The 22,628-nt window shown below is 44.5% G+C and overlaps 2 protein-coding genes and 1 pseudogene across 2 annotated transcripts in view; all 3 read right to left on the reverse strand.

Annotated features, from left to right (window-relative positions):
* Positions 1–11,103: 11,103 nt before the first annotated feature.
* LOC121436612 lies at positions 11,104–11,201 on the reverse strand (annotated as a pseudogene).
* Positions 11,202–14,183: 2,982 nt separating this feature from the next.
* LOC121436605 (vesicle transport through interaction with t-SNAREs homolog 1B-like) lies at positions 14,184–14,840 on the reverse strand. The gene is made up of 2 exons (XM_041636636.1): positions 14,465–14,840; positions 14,184–14,299 (listed from the first exon to the last, which is right to left on the reverse strand). The coding sequence occupies exons 1-2, from the start codon at positions 14,838–14,840 to the stop codon at positions 14,184–14,186; spliced, it is 492 nt and encodes a 163-aa protein (XP_041492570.1).
* Positions 14,841–17,863: 3,023 nt separating this feature from the next.
* Positions 17,864–22,628, reverse strand: part of Clnk (cytokine dependent hematopoietic cell linker) — a 94,266-nt gene continuing 89,501 nt past the window's right edge. Inside the window, exon 18 of the mRNA XM_041636281.1 lies at positions 17,864–18,401. Within this exon, the coding sequence (XP_041492215.1) occupies positions 18,231–18,401 (171 nt within the window). The 3' untranslated portion in view covers positions 17,864–18,230. The remainder of the gene's footprint in view (positions 18,402–22,628) is intronic.

Below are 22,628 nucleotides of genomic sequence, written 5' to 3' on the forward strand. Positions count from 1 at the left end.
CAAAGCATTGCACCCCCCTTGTCATTCCTACCCATACATCACAGTCCCATCTTCCTCAGTCACTTGGAACTGAGAGAAGGCTGCCTTTGGGTTGTCTGGAAGCTTCTCTGGAGTTCGTTCCTATAGGCCTGTTCACTATCCTGCCAGAACCTTGGTTTCTCATGTAAAATCCATTGGGACTGCTCCCACAGGCAGCTATCAGTGTTTAACTAGACAGAATCTTGCCCAGTGCTTCTCAAACCTGCGGCTCTGGCCCTCCCCTGCTTTGGAGTTGTACATTGGTCAGCCTGAATATCAGATATTTACATCATGATCCGTAACAGTAACAAAATTGTGGTTGTGAAGAAACAACGAAACGATTTTATGGTTTCGGGGTCACCACAGCACGAGGGACTGCATTAAAAGGTCACAGCATTAGGAAGGTTGGGAAGCCCTGGTCTAGACTGTCACAGCCCCAGGCAGATGAGAAGGGTCTGAAAAGTCTTGCAATTCTCAGAGGTTCCGGTGAGATAAAGCTGTTTTGCAGGGGATTTGGAGATGCTGTATGTGCAGCCTGGGAAAAGGGCCAGCCAGGGTACAGACTGGGTTTCATGAGACCACAAGAGTTCAAGTGTTACTCCTCCAGAGTCTCTTGACGGGGAGCAGGGGGTGAGTTAATCAGAAATTCTCAGCTGCACATTCTGTTCCTGCCACTCACGCCTTCTTTCTCTCCATCTTCCTCACCCTCTAGAATAATTTGCCCAAGATCCCTTCCAATGTGGATTGAATTGTGCTCTACAGAAAGACGCTGAAGTCCATTGCCATGGTTCCTGTGAACGGGGCCTTATTGGGAAAAGGTCTTTATGCATGAAACCCTATTAAAATGAAGTCATTAGGGTGGGTCCTTGCCCAGTACGGTAAGTGTCCTTGGAAGAAGAGGACAAAAGAAACTGAGAGGCCAGGAAAGGTATAGATACACAGAAGACAACATGGAAACCGGGCAGAAACTGGGATTATGTTTGCATAGTCAATCAAAACCAGCAGAGGAGGCCAGATGCTGCAAGAGCTAAGAAAAGGATCCACTTCTCTTGAAAGCTTTGGAGGGCACGTGACCCTGCAGACAGCTTGACCCATCAGGCTTGTTTGTTTTGTTTGAGACAAAGTATCTATGTACCCCTAGCTAGCATGGAATCCAGTGTGTAGACCAGGCTGGCCTCCAACTCAGGCGAACCCCACGTGCTGGGATTAGAGGTGAATGCCACCACACCCTCCTACTTCTAACTTCCAGAAATGCTAAACAAATCTATGTCACACAGTCTTCAGAAACGACCTCCCTCCTTGTCGTAAATGCCAGCTGTAGGAGAGGCGTGAATGTACCAGTCTTTGGATGATGGGAGGGGAGAGCCTCAGCCAGAAGGGTTGACTTTCCCTCAGGGGACAGTCACTTTGAACAGGGTTGTGGCTGCACAAACCTGTACAGTAATGCTTTATGACAAAGGGAAATGAAACTGGGCAGTCAGATTGGGACGAACGCAAAGCGGGAGGAAGGATGACGGTGGGACAGTGGAAGGCTCCCAGGAATGGTATTTCTGGTGGTGTGCTGATGAAAAGAGCCACCGGCAGCACAAAGACCTGAAAGGGGGGGGGGGGGGGGGAGGAGCTGGGGATGCCTGGGGAAGAAAGGAAGAGCAGCGGGGAGTTGGAGCTTGCGGGTACTTGAAAGCTGCACCTTCAGGTGTAGTTCTTTTCAAACTCTGCCAAGAACAGGTGGACCAAAAGAGGGAATCCATGAGCCTTTGCGTCCTGTCAGCCTGGCCATAGCTCTGTTCTTTACTACACACCACACCAGTCGGTTATATTTTCTCTAGTGGCGGCTAGCACTTCCTACTATATGACTAACCTCACGGTGAGTGCCCCTTGGAAAAGACATGGTCTCTTGCACAGAGGCCGGGGTGTTCACACCAACGTTCCCATGCCCACTCAAATCTCAGGCGCTTTAAGACAGCATAAACTGAAAGACGTACAGGAACAGCCTGCCCCAGTTCTTTTCAAACCTAGTGCTCAATGATGCGGCTTTTCTGAAGACCAAGTCGCAAGACGCCGGCAATAGAACCTGTAGAATCTGTTCCCAGCTGTGTGACCCTGGGCAGATTACCTCGGGTCTCTGAGATGCTGTTCCTAGGAGCAACCTTCCCTTAGGGATGTCAGGCGCTGGGTCTGTGGACCACTTTCCTGCAGCCCTCGCTCGCTGGACCGTGACGATCCAGTCTCTGGTGCGCCCAAAGGCGTAACTCCTGCAGTTGCTGGAACTGCTGGAGCGTGCAGTGATGGTCACACTGGGCATGCGCGACTGGTAGACCGGGCGGCGCGGGAGCTGCAGTACTGCCGGTGGCCTGGGGCGTCGCTGCAGGGCCGGCGATCCCGGTTTCGAGGTATAGAGCTCCAGCCACTGCTCACTGAGCTGCCCGCTACCACCTGCCGCGCAGATCCTTTGGCCAAACCCGGGATGAGTCGAGTGGCTTTAGTTTTTTGCTTTTGTTGTTGTGGTTGTTGTTTGTTTTGTGTCTTTTTTAAAGCTTTGGGAGCTGAGTACGCTTCACTTGGAGATAACCCAGGGCTCCCTTGGAGAGGCTCCCATGGTGCTCTCCACACCCAGGTTGGCAGTTCACTTAAATAGACCTGAGCTGCGGCCTCTGGGCTGTCAGCTCGGCGAAGTCTAGGACTGTTTTGTTCCCAGAAGTCACAGGATCTAGCACAGTGCCTGACACCCAGTTTGCCAGGCTTCCAGAGCGGAAATGCCAGAGCCATCAGTGTCACTTAGATCAAGGCTACGTGAAACATGGTGGTTACAAGGGCCGTCCTCGGATTGGTGCTAAAGTGTAGGTTCAGAAGGCAAGGAGACTTCGCACAGGGGTGGTGGTAGCCGTGGTGTTTGTAAAAACTCAGTGAAATCTGCTCTTCACCATGGGTTTTAGGATTGTCAGCTAGTCACTTGTGATTAGGGTTGTGGAGAAGCAGGAACTGGGGGAGGACTGGGCCTTGGCTGCAGGAAGGTCTAGGCTCATCCCAGACTTCCTCTCACCGGTCATCCGTCCTGCATTCAGAAATTGTCCTGCTACAAAGCTAATGGGCTTAGACATTCTTCTGCCTACTGGTCTTCCAAGGACCCTGGAGTTTTAGGAATGGTCCCAGGCGCCAGTGAGCCTCCCAAGTCAGTTTTCCTGCTAGCTCCCCTCTAAACCACTGGACACCAGACTTAACACTTCTGTTATTGCCCCCCCCCCAGCACGCCCCCCACAGTAGGGCCTCTGACATGCTTCACCTTTGACCTTCCTAAAGTGTCCACCATCACATCCTGTGTTCTATGCTACTCATGGTTGTAATTGCTAACTTCGCTGTTTTTCGTTCTCCTGTACAAAATAAGTCAACACTAGTTTGGTTTCCCCTTAGAGGTCCAGTGCCTGAGTAGGAAGGGTTATCATAGGACAAGGATTCCCGCCAAATGGAGTCACCCTTTATAAACTGAAAGAAAAAAAAAGAAAGAATGCAGCTTGAGGCACTAAAGCAGGGGCATGTTTGAAGTTCCCAGTCAAAATCTGAACACCGAGAGAGGATTCTGTCCTCTCTAGAGTTTCTTGTCTGAGGGGATGGAGGGGAAAACGATAGAATTTTTCTTCATCAGGTTGCCATGAGGATGAGATGGGAGAACTTTTGTAGGAAACTTGTAAGGGAGCTTACATTGAGAGCTGAACATGGCCTCCATGTTGCCCGACTGCAGGAACCAACACTTCCCAGAGTTGTTTAAGAAGACAAAGGTGTATTTTTCTTCTTACACTCTCTGCCCACCACGAATTGGCTGAAGATGCTGTTTGTTAATCTTTTGTCCAACGACAGGGCTGACAAAGCAACCACTGGTTGATGTGTGGCAGCTGCCAGGGAAGAGGGACAAAGTTGCCTTTACCAAGTATTTCAAAATCTTCCACTAACTACAAATACTTTCTTATATTCGATTGGCCACAGCCAGTCACATGACTGCACTAATCTCTGATGGGTGGAAGATTTTCGCTCCCTGTGTTGAGCCCTCTTGCAGGGTCTCTGTGAATACTGTGAGATGTACAAACAGGTGCAAAACTTGGGGAAGCTGAACTTGCACAGACCTAAAGTTTTCTCCCTGTTCTTGGGTGTGGCCCAATTCTTCTGCTCTATGACATGAACAGGAGTTTTGACATTTTCTTGTTCTCTTCAAACAGTATCTGCGTGGTACTGGATAGTACCAGATAAGAGGAGATTCGAGACAAAACATCACATTTATCTTACTCAACTTTCATATACTAAATTCTCAGTACAGTGGCTGGTGTGTTATTTACTGAATCCTTTGTGTACTGTCTTGAAAATATATTTTATGGCACAAATATAACACTCAGAGCTCCCAGAATTCATTTTTTCCATGTATTGGAAGCCCCCTGTACTGACTGGTTTGTGTGTCAACTTGACACAAGCTAGAGTCATCAGAGAGGGAGAAGCCTCAGCTGCTTTATGGTCATGGTGTTTTGTCAAAGCAAAAGAAACCCTAAGACGTCCCCTAAAGGACAATGTCTTAGTTAGCCAGTCCACAGGATACTCACTTTGAACTCATTTTTGTGTGTAACAATCTAGTATATTCCTATGTTGCCCTAAAATAAAATTAGCTAGATATACATAGTTCTATAAGCGTAGGATAATTTCTGTTCTATCATCATGGGATAATTTGATACACTTCTGCAAGGTGTTCTCATTGTTTAGCATACTAATATAGCTCTAGGAATAGGGGTACAGCCCCCCAAAATCCTATTAAATAACCACATGATTCTATAACATGGGTGTATTTCAGTTAATTTAACCAGTCTTTTACTGTTTTTTGGGGGGGAGGAGGGGACAAGGTCTCTTTACATAGCCCTGGCTGTCCTGGAACTCCTTATATAGACCAGACTGGCCTTGAATTCATAGAGATCAAGCTGCCTCTAATTCCTGAGCACTGAGACGAAAGCAACAGCACACCTGGTCCTTAATCTTTTTTTAATAGATTTTATTTATATGTTTCCATAGACAGATAACACTTTAATGAACACCTGTGATGGCCAAGCTTCAACATCAATCTGATTGGATTTAGAATTACCTGGGAGACTATAGCAGGGAGGGTGCGCTTGTTTGTCCCAGCTGCCCGGCTAGCTTAGACCCAAAATAACCACACAGAAACTGTATTAATCAAATCATTGCTTGGCCCATTATCTCCAACTTCCCACCAGCTAACTCCTACATCCCAATTCAACCCATCTCCATTAATCTGTGTATCGCCATGTGGCTGTGATTTACCGCCAAGATTCTAACTGGTGTCCATCTCAGATGAAGGATCCATGGCTTCTCAGCCTAGCTTTCCCTGCCAGGTTCTGTTCTTCTTTGCCATAGGCTCAAAGCAGTTTTTTTATTAAGCAATAAAAGCAACACATAGACAGAAGGACCTCCTACACCAGGAGACACACCTCTAGGTATTTCCATGTGGGTGTTTCCAGAGAGGTTTGACAGAGGAGGGAAGGCCCACCCTAGATGTGTGGAGTATCAACTTTTAGGCTGGAGGCCCAGAACAAATAAGAATGAGAAGAGAGGGAGTCAGAGGAGTACTTTAGGTCTCTTTGCTTCCTGATTGGACACCGTATGACCAGCCTTCCCATGTCCCCCAGCCCCCTTGACTTCTCTGCCACAATGGACTTTACTCCTGGAACTGCAAGCCCAAACCTCTTTTCTGGAAGCTGCTTTCTGTCACATATGTGGTCTCCATGACAAGGAAAGTAACCAAGATATCACTCTTTGTAGTCTTCCTGCTTCAGGAACTACGGTTTCAATTTTATGCAATTTAATTTTATGGACTAAATTTTCAGAAGTAGAAATTATAAGAGAATACATATATTTTAATTTTAGTAGGTATGCCAGATTACTTTGCAGTAATTCTAATGTCCACTGTTAGGAAAAATTTATACATCCTACCATCTCACCCAGCCCTGACCCTCCAACCCATCTCCTGAACTTGACACTTGCTGGGTGGAGACCAGTAGGGCCATTGCCATTGTAAGAGATGCATCCCCGATCACGCGGAACCTGGACTTGCTTCATCTGTCTGGTACAGCAGGATTTCCTCTCCTGGTGATTCTTACTCTTTGATAAGCTTTTATCAGGGGGATGTGTATCACTGGTGTTCTTTACAGAAGCTACCTGTGAGTGGAGTACAGAAGTCACCCATCTCACATTGATGCTTCATGGATTGCCTACAGTCTGTTCTTTGTCTTCAGACTTTGCTTATTATCTCTTAAGGTGAATTTCAAATATTCGCTTAGTGAAGGGTTTCTTTGTTTGCCTTTGCCTTTTGGGTTCCCTGTCTTGTTTGCAAGTGTCAGGCCAAGGGGGCTGCAGGGCACCAGAGAATCCATTTGTCAATAAAACTACAAGGTGTGGCATGGCCAGGCACAATCCTTTCATCTCTCAGCAACCCTCTGCTTAGATGCCAGAGTTCCTTGCAGACTCTGCCTTCTGGGAATAAATCCCATAGCCAGCCTTAGCAATGTTTTTGGTGTTGCCCTTAGTAGACCTCACTTTGGAAACACGTGATCTCTTCTCTTCTTTGCTACTGAAGCCTAGGCTGAGAAAACATCACCTGTGAGCTTATTCAGCAGCCTAAGTGACTTCTCCGCAGTCTTGTCTTTGAAAAGCTGCTGTCTGATTGTGTCTGCATTTCCCATCCTACTAGCTGTCTCCCATCCTACTCAAGTTCTTCACAGTGGCTACAAACCTCCATGTGATCTGGTTCATGTCACTTGTCTGATCTGTTGCTCTCCTACCCACTATCCCATCGTTCAGTAGAAGTCTATAGAGTGCCTACGGTGTGCCAAGGCCCCATTGGACACGTGGACTACTTTAGTCGATAAAAGAACAAATCATCATTATCCTCCCCAAACTTGCTTTCTGTATAGGAAAGCCAGGGAATATACAACAAACAAATAGTTAATACTTTTGGAAGTTGGGGACCACTGCATCTGGCTGCCTGGAATGCAGAGACCAGATTTCCAGGGCTGAAACTGGGACCTTCTTAGACAAGCTGGGCTAAGTCAGTCATCCTATAAAAGGTGTAGGTGTCACTGAGAAAGAAAAAGGAGGGAAGGGAAAGGGCTGTGCAGACTGTATGCAAAATTGTGTATGTGTTTGTGTGTGCATGTGTGTCGGGGGGAGATAGAGATACAGATGGAACATTTTAGACTGGTGAGGGAAGGCTTGTGTCCTGTTCTCCAGATTGGTGTGAAAGCTTGTTTGGTGTGCATCTGCCTCAGGCTAGTAAAACCCTCACCTTCGCTGTTGTCTCTGACTGAACTGCTCTTGCTCTTAGGATTCACATGCCTGATGTGTCTTCTCTATCTGCAGGTCCCTAGAAATGCCCCTGCTATAGCTGGGTGTGGTTTCAGTATGACCTGCAGTGGCTGTGTGCTGGAATTCAGTACTCGCTGTGAGGTGTTAAGACATTAGACACTTATTTATGGTGTTTAAAAGTGGCAATGCTGGGGAGGTGAGGAGAAATCGTTGGGGTCGTTAGGTGCTGTGATGGCTAGTCTCGGTTGTCGGCTCGACTACATGTGGAGTTAGCTAAAAATCATGTGGCTGAGTTCACCTATGAGGGAATTTTTTTTTCTTAATTAAATCACACGTGCTGTGGGATAATCCTTCTGTGCACTGTGAATATATATTATTCTCATTGGTTGATAATAAAGCTGATTTGGCCTAAGAGAGACGGAATAAGGCTAGGTGAGAAAGCCAAACAGAAAATACACAGAGGAAGAAGGACCAGGTCAGGAGAGAGAGACAAATCGGCCATTGGGGAAGCAAGATGCTGGAGGACAGATAAAGTCATGAGCCATGTGACAAAATACAGATGAATAGAAATGGGATAATTTAAGTTGTAAGAGCTAATTAGTTATAAACCTGAGCTATAGGCCGAACACTTTATAATTAATATAAGCTTTTGTGTGATTATGTGGGACTGGGTAGTTGGGACAGAAAAACTCTGACTCCATTTATACACTTGAGGTAGGAAGACCCACCTTTCATCTGAATCTTTTGGTGTTGGAAGATCCACCTTTAATCTGGGCCACACCTTCTGCTGGCAGCCTTTGTAAAGGATGTGGAAGAAGGAAACTTGCTCTCTTTGTCTGCTTGCTCTCCCTCTTGTGAACAAGTCTATTTCTTCACTGGCATTAGAGCATACTTTTCCAGGATTCTAGTGTGTATTCAAGACATCAGCCTGAAAAAACTAGATTCTCGGTGCTTTTGCTGGTAGACAGCCATTGCTGGATTAGCTGGATCACAGCCTATAAACTATTCTAATAAATCTCCTTTATTGTGTGTGGGGGCTCACAATTGTGAGCATGTTCCACCTTGACTAAAGGTCAGAGTTTGAGCTTTGTTTTTCTCTTTCAAAGTTGTTGACAACAGGTGTGGCTACAAACAAGAGATCCTGACCTAGGGTGTGGTTAATTAGTATTTTGAATAGAGAAGAGAGGTGCATCCATGCTAATCCATTTTGCTATTCCTGCTCCTTCAAAGGAGATCAGCAGGAGGTTCCATGGAGGAGCTGCCTGCAGAATATTTGATCTATTCCTTACTTCACGTTAATGACGCCTGTTGTCCCCCCCACCCCACCCCGCTACCTCTTTGGACTGAAGTATACAAGAATGTGGAAAATAAATGCTGGTGGTTCAGTTGCCCTCCCAGTACTATCCTACGTCTCTGCATTTCTTTCCTACCTCTGTTCTTTCTACCTAATTTTTCTAATCTCCTTGCCCCTACCCTGGAATGTATGAATCTGTCGAGGCTGGACCACAACAGAGTCACCCCAGCGTGTGGCTTACACATAAGTAGCTTAATTCTATCAGTTCTGCTCCTCTAGAGCAGTGGTTCTCAACCTGTGGGTTGTAACTCTTTTGGGGGGGGGGTTGTCGACCCTTTCACAGGGGTTACATACTAGATATCCTGCATAATTTACATTATGATTCTTATCAGTAGCAAAATTAAAGTTATGGAGTAGCAACAAAGTAATTTTGTGGTTGAGGTCACCTCGGCATGAAGATCTGTTTTAAAGGATCGAACCATTAGGAAGAATGAGAAACACGACTCTGGAGAACCCTAATACAGGTGTGTCACCATGACTGCATCCTGGTGGCTTCATAAGAGGGAGAGAAATCAAAATGCTGGCCCTCTCAACATGCCTGTTTCGGTCACATCACTTGCCATTGCTCTTCTGCTTTTAATTCAGAGCTCTTCCGTTGTCTTCATTTATGCAGCTAAAAGTTCATCGATTTTGTTAATAGAAACAGCTGTTAGTTTTGTTTACTTTCTGTTTCCAAGTTTCTATTTCTGGCCATGTCTTCTGTTGTCTTTAGTTTACTTTGTCCTCTTTCTAAGTTCTTTTTTTTTTCTTCCTAGGTTCTTAAGTTGTTCAGTTGTTGTTGATTTTTTTTTCTTGAATGCTGGGGTTTCTTCTTATATACTTCCCTCTTAATAACTCCTGCCTTTGACCCAGCCTATCATTTGAGTACGTGCATCTTTGTTCTCATCTGCTTTCAGATTAGTTTTCCAATTCACTTATGATTCACTTCTTTGACTCATAGTTAAGCAATTAAGCCAACCTAGGTGCCTGGTACAAGAATGGGTCAGGGAAATACGCTGTATGCACACAATGGGGTTCTTCCCAGTCACAGGGAGAATGAGCTCATGCCATTTACAGGAAAATGAATGCTGCTGGGAACACTCATATTAAGCAAATTAAGCCAGTCTGAGAAAGACAAAAGCCATTAAGTTCCATTCCATTCGTAGATCCTAGATCTTAAGTATTTGTATGTTAATGAAAGAGGAAAAGAAAGTGTCTAGAACAAGGGTGCTAACTGGAGGGAGAAGGGTGAAAGGGAAGGTGGAGGAACAGAGTTGGGATGTGCTCATCACACAATACCTTTAAGGAAATAAAAGTCGGTAAATTGAAAATGACGTGAACTTCCTTTACAAAGCAAGTTGCTCAACCGTCCCACCGCTGTAGATCCCTTGTTGTGTCTTTTGCATTGATTTCTAGACTTGTTCCCTTGCAGTCAGAGAGAAAATGCCATATGATTTTAACCTTAAATTTGAACTCCTTTTGTGGCCTCGTGTGTGACCTACCTTAGAGGACACTTCACACATGCTTGGGGGCGGGACACATGCTTTGCAGCTGTTGGTGACATGTCCTGGAGGAAGCTCTTAGGTTTGGCGTGGAAGATGGACACCGAGGCAGGTTGTCCTTCTGGGTGAGAGATTATCAGAAGTTATTAATGCAGTAGACAGACAGATGGTAGCACACGGGCTCTGAGCAGAGCTCAGGCCCAGGAGGCAGTGGGGCTTCCTTCATAGAGGTCTCTGGGGAAGGTTGTATGCCAGGTGGTTGATGGATGGATAGTCCAGGCTGTCCCTGACTCCTGGAGACAGTGGGACTGGAGGGGCTCTGGTTTATTTGTTCACCAGGGTATGATGGCTATTATATTAGTCTCGTAAAAAGAGTGCAGACCTGGTTCCCTTTTCTATTTGGTATTGTTATAAAGAAAATTGATAGGGTCTATCTAAGTTTAGACTTAACAGCTTTTGTGTACAAAGGTTCTATTTTTTTCCACTTTAAATGTCTACATTTCTTCTTCTATTTCTTCTGCCTGTGAGATTACAGTTTTCCACTTCATTAGTTTAACTGTGTTTCTGATACTACTTTCCTATATCACCAGCGTCTATGGAATCTGTTGGGTTGTTTTCTTTTGTGTTCTGTTAGTAGTCTTTGTGTTTGGTTGCTTATTTATTTTGAAAGGATTACCAGCATTTAGGGTAATAAAACTCTATTGGCCTCATTATTTTTAAATTTATTTAATTCTGCTCCTTATTATTTCTTTCCTTTGAGCTTAATTTATGCTTTCTTTATAGCTCATGCTAGGAAGTATGGTGCTTAATGGTAGGGTGCTCTTCGCTAATGTGTGCAGTTAAAGCTATAAATTCTTTGCTTTGCTTTCTTTCTTCTTCCTCTTCTTTTGTTTATTTTTAAATATGGGATGCTTTACCAATTTGCATGTCATCCTTGTGTAGGGGCCATGCTAATCTTCATTCCAGTTCTGGCCTATGTGCTCCCAAGTGAACACAGCTACAAATTCTTATATTACATCTTTAAGCAAAAAGGTTGACATGTCCTTTAAATTTTGAAGTGCACTCTTTGCTATCACTGCCACATATTTTTAAAGTTCTTTGTTTGTTTTCCTTTGCCTTAAAGAAATACAGAAATGTATGGCTTTCTTAACAGTGGAGGAATTTTCTAGATACATTATTAGCTTCTAATTTAAGGTTGTTTATTTTTAACTCCTGAGAGACTAATTTGTGGTTTTTTTGAAGTATTTTAAAATTTTGCGATTGCTTTAGGTCTCAGGAGTTGATCCTTCTTGGTGACTGGTGTGTGGGAGGAGAGTATATGTACTCTGTATCTGTTTCATGAATGAGTTGCTAAATGGAATTAGACCTCAGGTTGATAGTGACGGTAACAATCTCTGTGTCCTTACTCGGTTTCATTTTCTCGCCTAGTTAGTTGTCTTGCGTGTTAATGTTTCCAATGGTCGCTATGGCTTTGCCTGTCTTGTTCCGTTCAGTGTTGTCAATGTTTCGTTCAGAATGTCTGCTGACTTAAGCAGCATCCTGACTTGCTGTGGATTGTCTTCCCTCTGGGAACATTCAGTTTAGTTTCCTGTGTCCTTTTCGCCACCACCCGGGATCTTCCCATTATGTTCTTTAATTTTTTTTTCTGGCTTGTGGTTTTTTCTTTCATAGTGGAATCTTCCCCCAATGTGTGGCCATTTGCATTTAAAGAAAAGGCTCTGGAGGTAGACCTAAGGGTGTCTGCCTGGGTGGGGTTTCCTGTTGCCCAGCAGGAGGCCCCTGCTAGCCAGCTGTGTCAGCGTTTGTAGCAGATTTCTGTTCTCTTACTTCCTGGTCGAAAGCCTTTTACTCTTCATAGAGCCTGCTGTTTACTCGGGCTTGGGGCCCCTGGGGCCCCCATTGTCCAGCACAGCTCTCACCCCACAGCGGCGCTAAATTTTACAGGCCTAATTTGAGTTGTTTTCTCTCAGTGGCCACCACAGCTAGGCTGGCTGAGTAAACCTCTGATCCAGATCAAGGAAGTGTTGGCTCTCAAGGGCTCTCAGGATTGTAGATAAAATCTCTACCTTCACGCTTTACCTACACTTCATGGCAGGTCATTACGTCAAACTTCCCAGTCTGTCCAGATTTTTGTTTTGGAAATCAGCTTGCATTTTTCTTACATTTACTCCTTTTAGGCAAGTGTTTCTCAATCTGTGGGTCATGACCCCTTTGGGATCATGACTCTTTCACATGGGTCACCCAAAACCATCAAAAAGCATAGATATTTACATTCTGATTCATAACAGTAGCAGAATTACAGTTATGAAGTAGCAATGAAAATAATTTAAATGGTCGGCGGGAGGAAGGGTGGTCCTCCCAACATGAGGAACTGTATTAAACGGTCACAGCATTAGGGAGCATGAGAACCTCTGTTCTAGGCTAACACTGATAACTCCATCTCTGCCCAGTTCAGATAACGCTCAGCAAGGCAACTCGTCTTAACTTTCAGGCCTGCAGTGTTTTCCGAGTTGTTTATGCTCTTTGTATGCGCGTGTCGTGGTGTTTAATTGCCTCTTGGCTTTGCCTGACTTTTGCAAACATTTGCAATTTTGATGTAATGAACCTATCAATCTTTCCCTTTATGATTTATGTCTTCATCTTGCTTAAGAGCACCTTCTGTATCCCAAAGTCATAAAAATTATTAGATGAGAACACAGGACTCAATTCTGACTTTGCTTGCAGCTATTTGATTTATACAGAACATATTTTGTTGTGACTCGAAGAAGAGAAATAATTACCTTTTTTTTCTTTTTCTAGCCAGAGAGCCAGTTTCCCTAGAAATACTTAATGAATCACCTGTCCCTTCCCTGAGGATGTTGCCTCTATTGTTTCATCCAACCCTCCAGCATGTGGTCACTGCTTGACTCCCCGAAGTCTAGGATAGCGCTGTGAGGACACGAGGTCTCCATGTGGACTAAGGACATTCCAAATGCTGTCTCCCAGGGTTACCCTCAAAGTCCCTAACCATCTCTGCAAAGTCTTCCCTGGCCAGACTGCCCGGTGAATCTGCTTCCCCCACCACCTGAGCTGCAACAGACAAAGAAGAAACTTACAAATCTATTATTTTGTCTTGCATGCATTTGTTAACTTGTATACTTCATCTTAACAGATAGCATTGGAGAAATATAACTGATATGAGGAGGGGAGCAAACCAGCATTGGTACATTTCATGTGTACATCTGGATACACTCGAAGATATGCACACAAACAGTAAAGGAAATAAACATATCAGTGCCTCCCCAACTTGCCCACCCCCTTCTTCTGTGGTAAGAATATTTAATATGAGACCCATTCTTAATCCAATTTTCAGTGTGCAATTCTTTACTGTTGACCAGAGGCATGGTGTTGTCAAGCACATCTTGTGGTTACTCGACAGTACAACCAAAGCTTTACACACTTTAATGTGTGTATCGCCTGGCCATTTCATCCCACGTTTTCACGTATGGCCACATTTCCTTATGATGGCTGTAGAGTGTTTTCTTGTGAAGGTTTTAGGACACTTCCTTGTGACATGTGTTTTCTTTTCCCAGTGATGAATGTTTAGGCTGACCTTATTTTTTAAATCTTGGCTGTTGTTAACAGTTCCACAATAAACATAGAAATGTAGGCAGCTCTTCAAGTGTTCCCCTCAGTATTTCCTGATCGGCCCATGGGAGTTGACTTGCTGACTCTAATGGTATTTCTTCTTATTTTTTTTTTGAAGGAGTCATAAACAGCATTTATTACCTTAGTATATCATCCTGGTCTTGTTGCTGTTCCTTCACATTTATGTGGTTTTCCATTTCCCTCCCTCCCATAGTCTGGATACACAATGCATTCTTGAACTGTTAGCCCACAGCAGCAATATATATGCTCAACACCATTCATTCAGAGTCAAGATTCTGGTCCACAATCCCTTCACTCCAGGAAGTTCAATGGTGTCGAAAGAATTTGCACTACACAAGACCGACCAGGATGGCTAGCTCCAGTAAGATGATGATGGAAAGGAGAAGTTGGTTGGTTGTCAGTTTTCTGGACATTGAGTGGAGAATCTTTCTGCATTTGCTCAAGCCTCTTACTGTGTCTCTCAGCTCTCTTCTAAGACTGTCTCTGAGGATTTGCCAGTGGTGATACACAGATAGATAATTCTTTAAAAACAATGTTTTGTGTTTGTGGTATGTGTGTAACATGAGCATATTAACTCATATTAAAGGAATCTTTATTAAAAAAAAAAAGATTTCATTTGTGTTTACCAGTCTATTCTTGGTACGTTCCAACTGTTCTCGTTGTTTCCCCAACTCTTCTATGATTTTTGTACCAATCTGGTCAGTTTCTGTGGCAATCCGATGAGAATGCTCAGTGCTTTGGGTGGCCCGGTTCAGGCTTTCTGTGCCTTGTAAAAGCAATGCTCTTTGAGACTGTAGCCGATTCAAGCGCTCATTCTCTAAGGCATATGTGCCGTACTTCACATCTCCTCGGCCTCCAGATGTGGCTGTCAAAGGTGTACTTCTTACCTCGTGATGGAGTTTAGCAAGGTCCTTCTGGTAGTTTTGAAGTTTAGACATCATGGGATTAAAGAAAGTCAGGGGTGCATACCGTAGTTCTTCATCCATTTCTGCCAACGTTTCATTTGCTTCCTGTTGCTTTTCATCAAAATCTCTGACCAGCTTCTTCTCTCTGGTCCCCGCGGTCCCCAGCAGCCACTCGGAAACCCCCCGTAGGTCTTCCAAAAGGCTGTGGAAGGTCTCCGAATGCTCAGAGCAGGTGGGGTAGGTGGCCATGGCACAAGTTGCACACGTGAGCTTCGGCCTCTGAGATTCCGGGCACAGGGCCCACTCCCTCCTCACATTCTTGTGTTTTTATTTTTTTCCCTTTTTGGTTAATTTGACAGCAATTTGTCAGCTTTGAGCTGTGAGTCACATGGCTGTGTCTCTATCTTTATCCCTAGAATCTAGCATAGCACTCATACGCCAATAATTATTCTAGGAATATTTCTTAACTTTGCCCTAAGTGTGATTTCCAAAGTGCTTTAGGGGCAATAGCACAAGAAACAAAGAAGATTAAACTTATGCTTTTAATTCCCCTCTTCACCCTCAGTGACAAGAATATTACAATATGGAGTTACATATTTGCTTTCATTTAAATTAACAATCCATAAACTTCAAGTATTAAAAGGCAGGTGTGCTTAGCTTGAATACATATTACTAAGACTAATCCAATAGATGTACAAGTGTAATGTGAATCATACATAGTTAAGGCTATCTTTAAAACATGTGTTCACACACATAATAATAACTATATCTGACAGAGTCAAGCTTGACTTTTTTATATTAATTAGAATGAATTAATTAAATTGCTTATAGATATAATACAGTTAATCAAACTGGGCGGTGGTGGCACACACCTTTAATTCCAGCACTCAGGAGGCAGAGATAGGCAGATTTCTGTGAGTTCAAGGCCAGCTTAGTCTATAAAGAGAGAGTTCTAGGACAGCTAGGGCTGTTACACAGAGAAACCCTGTCTTGAAAAACAAACGAACAAACAAATCTAACATTTTCCTCCCCCTAAAGATCCCAGTGATGTATTCAAATGGAGATACAGAGAGTAACAGGAAACTAACTGGATTATCTGTGTCTGTGTGCACTTTGTCTCTCTTGCTCACTCCACCGTTCTCAACATCTACAAAGCCCCTAGCAAGAGGGACCTACAGCCAGGCCGCTGAAAATGTTGTGTGATAACCGGAGGAGACACAGATGTCGTCCAAAAGAGATCTCTGGAATTCACAAGTGCCATAATCAGATGAACTGAAATTCCACTGCCCTACTGAGGCTAGGTGTCAAGTGACATTTTTTTTAAAATGCAAAATGAGACACTAGTTAGAAAGACTGAAACATCCTACCATGCTACCTATCACTGGCTTTTTCAGCTAGGGATCCAATAAAACCAATAAGTGGAAAACAGAAAAACTGTACTTTCCAGCTTTAGTCACAAATATGTCGTCTTAAGATAAAGCCAAGGTGTTAGTATCTATTATAAGAATGAAATACGTTCAGTTTTTCATATGCTATTCCTTAGTCATCAATTGCAATAAAACACCTTTTATTGTAACAGACACTGGAAATAGTAAACACAGGAATGTTGCCCAGCAATTCAGTGGACAAGTCCCTGGCAAGTAATTTCTGTGTCTGTTACAGAGTTCAAAGCTCAGATCTCCAGCCAGTGAGTTGGCACGAAGAGGCACCAGGACCAGGCCCTTTCTGCTCAGCAGGACAGTCTAGTCTATGAGCAAACTCTGGTCTGGATCTTACTACAGAGAGCATCTTTCCTGCCACGGTTTTACAAAAGAGACAATGCTAGAAATTGCTTGTTCTGTTTTCATGTGATTCTCTTACCTTTTCACTCTCTCTCTTTTGGAGGCAGGGTCTTACGCAATCCTGGGTGGCCTTGACTTTGCTGTGTAGTCAAGGATGACCTTGAGATTCTGATCCTCCTGCGTCTCTACCTCCCAGGTGCTGAGAGTAAACGTCTGCACCACCACACTCACTGTTTTCTACAGTGCTGGGAATTTAACCTAGGGCTGGGTATGCTTTCTGCCAACTTAACTACATCTCCGGTGCTCTAGCTGGTTTTATTTCATCATGAAAACTCAAATTGCATAACTGCTCCATGAATTTTACATGTGGTATTTGGTAATAATTGAAGCCATGGCGTATGGTATACCTATTTATTCAATGACGCCTTATTTCGGTGAACTAACTATACTATAAGGATTTAAGGTGGATAAATATGTATTGTTTTACTTTCTTTTTTCTTTTCTTTTTTTTTTTTTTTGGTTTTTTCGAGACAGGGTTTCTCTGTGGTTTTTGGTTCCTGTCCTGGAACTAGCTCTTGTAGACCAGGCTGGCCTCGAACTCACAGAGATCCGCCTGCCTCTGCCTCCCGAGTGCTGGGATTACAGGCATGTGCCACCACCGCCCGGCCCTGTATTGTTAAAGTATAACTTTAATTATAAGAGTTCATAGCTCAATTATAAAAGCCCATAGAGTAGAGAATATATCTGGGATGATGCAGTGACGTGGAACAGGCAAACTGGGTTATAGTTCATGCTTACTTCTTATCCTAAATGAGATCTTTGAATGCCCTACCTCATCTGTGTTATAAAGTAGGAATACATTGCTTGAGAAGAGACAATACCATGATGTGCTATGCTGTTGTAGCTATCAGTACTCTTCTGAGGACAGTTCTTCTCTTCCTGTAATAGAAATCTATCATTAAACTACTCAAAACATTTTCGCTGTAACTCAAATGAATGCTTGCTTTATGATTGGGGTGAGCTCTGTGTTCCTCTCTATGGATCTGCTAGTTCCATGGAAGTCACCATTCAGAAAGTAGGCTGACATCTGGGCCTCCGGCCATTTCACATCACGGTCCGCTTATTTCTTCTCTCTGTCTGCATGCTGGTATTCACAATGGCTTTTTTTTCTTCATATCACATCTCTTCCCTGTATTTGAATTTCAAGGATTACAGATAAAGAGAACTAAATAACATCCACTGTCATCCTCAGCATCCAAAAATTAGCATCCTAGGGCAAGACGTTCTGAACCGAGGTCAGCCTGATGTCCTCCACTGAGTAGCAGTTTGGGGATCTCACACCTGCTGCAAACATCGAAACTGTCAGATCTTGTTGCATTAGCTATTCATCGCTAATGTATGATAACCATGCCTACAGTTTCCCATTTAGAAAATTCTTTTTAAAACCCAGGTTTAATTTTTTTTTTCAGATCGCATGTATTTCTTCTATGACTCAGGCTTTCAAGCCATAATTGAGCTCTCAAGTTCTATTACAGAATAATTTTTTTTTTTTACAGAGTCAAGAAAGCCATCGTTTGAAGGCACAGACAATATAATTTGAGATAAATGCAGATGGTAGAAGCGCTGAATCCTTTTAGCTGAGGATGAGGAAGGTCCAGGCTGCTGATGTGGAAATACCTGGCTAGGCTGCTTAGTCGTGAGGTGCCTGGCTGGAGTGCGGAGTCAGGGGGAGCCTGCCGAGAGGCAGGGGCTGGGTGAGGTAGCACTGTTCCCTGTGCACACCGGCCTTGTCTTTCCCATCGATTAGTTTAATGGGGAAATGCTTGTAGTATTCGATGATATCTTCCACAGAACCAAACATCTGAAATACAGAAAGCAAAGTGACCACGTTTGAATGCAGCTGGTGCCGTAGTGCAGCTCAGCTGTGGCATGCTACTCAGGGAAGGTGAAGGATTTCATACTTTTGACATTGTAGCGAGACATGTTAGAAAGTGATATTGGTGGTGGTGTTCTGAGATAGGGTCTCACACTGAAGCTCAGCCTAGAGCTCTTTCTGGAGCCCAGATGGGCCTTGAACCTGCAAGCAATCATTGTACCTCTGCCTCCTCAGGAGGCTAGCATTACATGGGTCAGCTACCTTGTCTGACTTACTCTATGTCTGACTCTTTCTTTCTTTCTTTCTTTCTCTCTCTCTCTCTCTCTCTCCCTCCCTCCCTCCCTCCCTTCCTTTCTCTTTCTCCCTCCCTCCCTTCCTTTCTCTCCCTCCCTCCCTTCCTCCCTCCCCCTCCCTCCCTCCCTTCCCTCCCCCTCCCTCCCTCCTTTCTTCCCTTCCTTCCTTCCTTTCTTCCTTCCTTCTTCCTTCTCTTCCTTTCTTCCTCGCTCCCTCCCTCCTTCTCTCCCTCCTCCTTTCTTTCTTTGAGGATGTAACAAACAAGCAATTGAAGGATGACTGACAAACACAAGGAGAGGACAAGGGTCTTGGGACCTTCTGGAGTCCTGGCCCCCAGCTGCTCTTCCCTGCTATAGATCTTTACTTTCCTTCTGATTTGAGTTACTAAAGGCTGTATCAAAGTTGTTTACCAGCTCTGCTTCACGAGCACGTGTTGCGTTGGCCTTGAGGATCAGAGGATAAGGTTTTCACCTGTTGGCCCACCTGACTGTTGGGTGTATAAGCCTCCATGGTGCTATTGAATAAAGGGCTTCTTACCAGTAACCAGAGGTCTGTGTCTCTGTCTCTCTGTCTGTGTGTGTTTGTGTGTTTCAATCTCCAGCCCCTTGCCCAAAACTCGGAGGCTCGCGAACTGTATGGTAGCACATAGAGCGCAGACGGGCGTTGTGTGCTGCACAAAGGGGAACGGATGTGCTTGTGGATCTAATGGTAGCTCTTAAGTTTCCTGTCTGCAGAATTTTCCCAGTCAGACCACCTACCTCTAAGATCCTCCCAGCTCCATCACAGCCTTCCCACCCCATGACTTGAATGAATTATTTATGAGGTCATCACAAATGAAGGCTTGAGTTCAATGTCTGGGTGTCCTGCCAGCTATAAGCTCTGTGACCCGAGGCCAACTTCTTATACTCAGTTTCTCTGTCCACAAAGAGTCGTGGTGACTTTGGGACTTGCTCTCTGTGTTCTTTGTGAGCATTAGTGGAACTTACGCATGGACAGCATTTGGAGGAAAGCCTTCCCTTTATTTCCGCACATAGTGGGGGTCACTAAATGTGAGACCGTGGGATGCATTCTAGACTTTCTTCACAAGCCTCAGGAAGAAAAGGAACTTTTGAATTTCACTTCTAATTTCAAACCAAGGATGGGCTTTTCTTCCTTTACACTCAACAAAGTGGTCAATGCAGAGAACCTTTCTGTGCAGCGCTTGTCCAGTGATTGGGTTCACAGACAGCTAAGGGCAGATAATCACTCCGATAAGAGTAGCCTCACCATTCTACTCCATGGGTAATTTCTATGAGACCACACTATTAGGGACAAGGCAGGTGCAATCAACCACGCTCCTGTCCCTTCTTAGTGGATCCAGTGCTGTACTCACAGCTGCAGCGCTGCCTGCAAAGGCTGGGAGAAAAAACTGTAATTAAGCTCCTATTTTTATCTTAGATTCCCCCCCTCCAAGGACAACAGAGAATGTCAAATGTCCTAATATCAGATTCTTAAGCCTGTTTAAATCCTTTGTGTCTGTCCCATATGCAAACTGTCTTTCCTTTTTTTCCCCCTTGTCAGAAAAGTAGAAAGAGAGGAGGGAGGGAGGGAAAGAGGGAGGGAGAGAGTGTGTGTGTGGAGAGACAGAGACAGAGAAAGGTGAGAGAGAGGAGCTACAGGGGAGGATAAGGAAGAAGTCAGGGAGGTGAGAAAGACAGACATGGGCTATTGATAATCTGTCTTTTAGTCTTAAAATCTTAAATTGTCAAGCCAGGTGATGGAGGCACAAGCCTTTAATTCCAGTACTTGGGAGGCAGAGGCAGGTGGATCTCTGCAAGTTCAAGGCCAGCTTGTTTACAAAGGAAGTTCCAGAAACCCTGTCTTGTAAACCAAAAAAAAAAAAAAAAATTGTCAAGTAAATATCTATCATCATTTTTAGAAACCCATGCTGTCCAGGTACCTGCATAGAGAGGTATGGAAGAGTCTTGTAACCCTGGGTAGCCATGAAATGGTTGCTGGTCCAGTCAGTGAATGACTAGGCATCGTGAGCTAAATATTGTACCTTCAGCGCATCCATATTTGTGACCTAGAATCTATGCTCATTACTCTATGCTTTGAAAGTGTTAATAGCATTTTATTTGGTAAATTATACTCTCGAATGGAGTTCACCCCAGGTTATCCTCAGGAGGACAACAGATCTTAGATGTAGTCACGCGTCAGTGAGATTCTAATCAGAGAAGTAGATGTTTCCCTTGAGGAAGGCACTGGAGAGCTGTGGCCAAGAGCCAAGGACACCGAGGGTGGCAGAGTGTCTCCCTGGGGTGGGATGGGGCTGGATGTCAGACTTCCGTTCTCCAGCGTTGATGAGTTTCTTCTGTCCTAAGCCTTTCAGTTTGTAGAAAGTTATGGAAATACAGTCGGAACATTAAAGCAATGGGCACTCCTGGATCTGAAACCAAACAGGGATCTCTGTCTTCCTGACCAGTTGAATAACTTCCCAGGTTTTTGTTTTGGGGACACGTGACTTTGCTTGCCTTCTGTGCTGACGAGGATGGCAGACTGGGAGAGCCTTCCCTGGGTGTGGCCTGGGTGCTTCTTATAGGCCTTGTGGTATGGCGTCCCCCTTTGCCTGAGGTACACGGACTCAAGGAAAGGACTTTCTGGGGTCAGCTCAGAAGAGACTGGTTACTTCACAGCACCTGCCTCTGTGTACCTGCCGTGGGATTTATATTGTGCTATCTTGCACTCAGATGGCTCCTGAGAGTCAGGAGCTACTGTCTTCCTGTGCCATTACGAAGTCCACAAGACAGATGAAAATGAAATGAAGTGAATATTGTCCCTAGAATCCCTCTTCCTCATCGTGTGTTTCCTGCTGAAGTGGCCGATGATACTCTTCGAGCACAGATGGAAGAGCTGGGAGGTCTTGCATTTGAGCAGAGATTTCTGAACTGATTTCTTCCAATTTTCTTTTTCTTTTCTTTTCTTTCTTTTTTTTTTTTTTTTTTTTTTTTTTTGCTTTTTCGAGACAGGGTTTCACTGTGGTTTTGGAGCCTGTCCTGGAACTAGTTCTTGTAGACCACGCTGGTCTTGAACTTACAAAGATCCGCCTGCCTCTGCCTCCCAAGTACTGGGATTAAAGGTGTGCGCCACCACAGTCCGGTTTCTTCCAATTTTCTTAACAATGAGAGGTTCCTCAGTAAGACAGAGGGGTCAGGTTGCAGAAGGCCCATGGGACCCTCTCACTCTGATGGCAGGGCTCCACGCTTCCCAACAACAGTGAGAAGAATCTCTGTAGGTTGCAGTTTCTCTCAAGATGCTCGGTACATGGTAAGCTCCAAGTGGGCGTTGCTTATTCTCAACTTGCAGTGCTTGGGCTGTCATCAGGTGGGGGAGATTGTGTGAGAAGGCCAAGCTGTTTGCCAAGGAGAGTAAATCCCAGGACTGCTCTTTACTGTTTCTGGGCTTTACTTTCACCATCTAGAAAATGAGAGCCGTGCCCACCTTTCAGGGTGGCTCTGAGTGCTCAGTGCATTCATGTGCCTGTGTACAGTGCATGTAGGTACATGTTCCGTAGATGCATGAAAGGGAAGCCCATGTCCCAGGGGTGCAAAGAAGAGAGAATTATGGACTAATACAAAAAGGGGATTTTAAAAACCGGTGCCAGGATCCAGTAATTGGAACAGCTTACGTGGGGTTACAGGTGGCCTCAGCTGACAGTTCCTCACTTCCAAGGCAGCCCGCTAAAGGCTTGTGATCTGATAAGATGCTGTTAGGATGTAAGTGCACTGATACACTGCATCCTCTCTTTCATTAGCAGGCAAAGCGTGGTGTGCTGGGAACAACGCTGAAACTTTAGTAAAGGCTCTGCTTCTCCCCAGTGAGTGGGACTCAACCACGTGGCTTTAAGGACCAAGTGAGAGAGCAAGTTACAAATCTCCT

Source organism: Microtus oregoni, unplaced genomic scaffold, assembly GCF_018167655.1.
Source record: "Microtus oregoni isolate MIOR12 unplaced genomic scaffold, Mior012 000049F_ref0000343, whole genome shotgun sequence".
NCBI classification, from domain to species: domain Eukaryota; kingdom Metazoa; phylum Chordata; class Mammalia; order Rodentia; family Cricetidae; genus Microtus; species Microtus oregoni.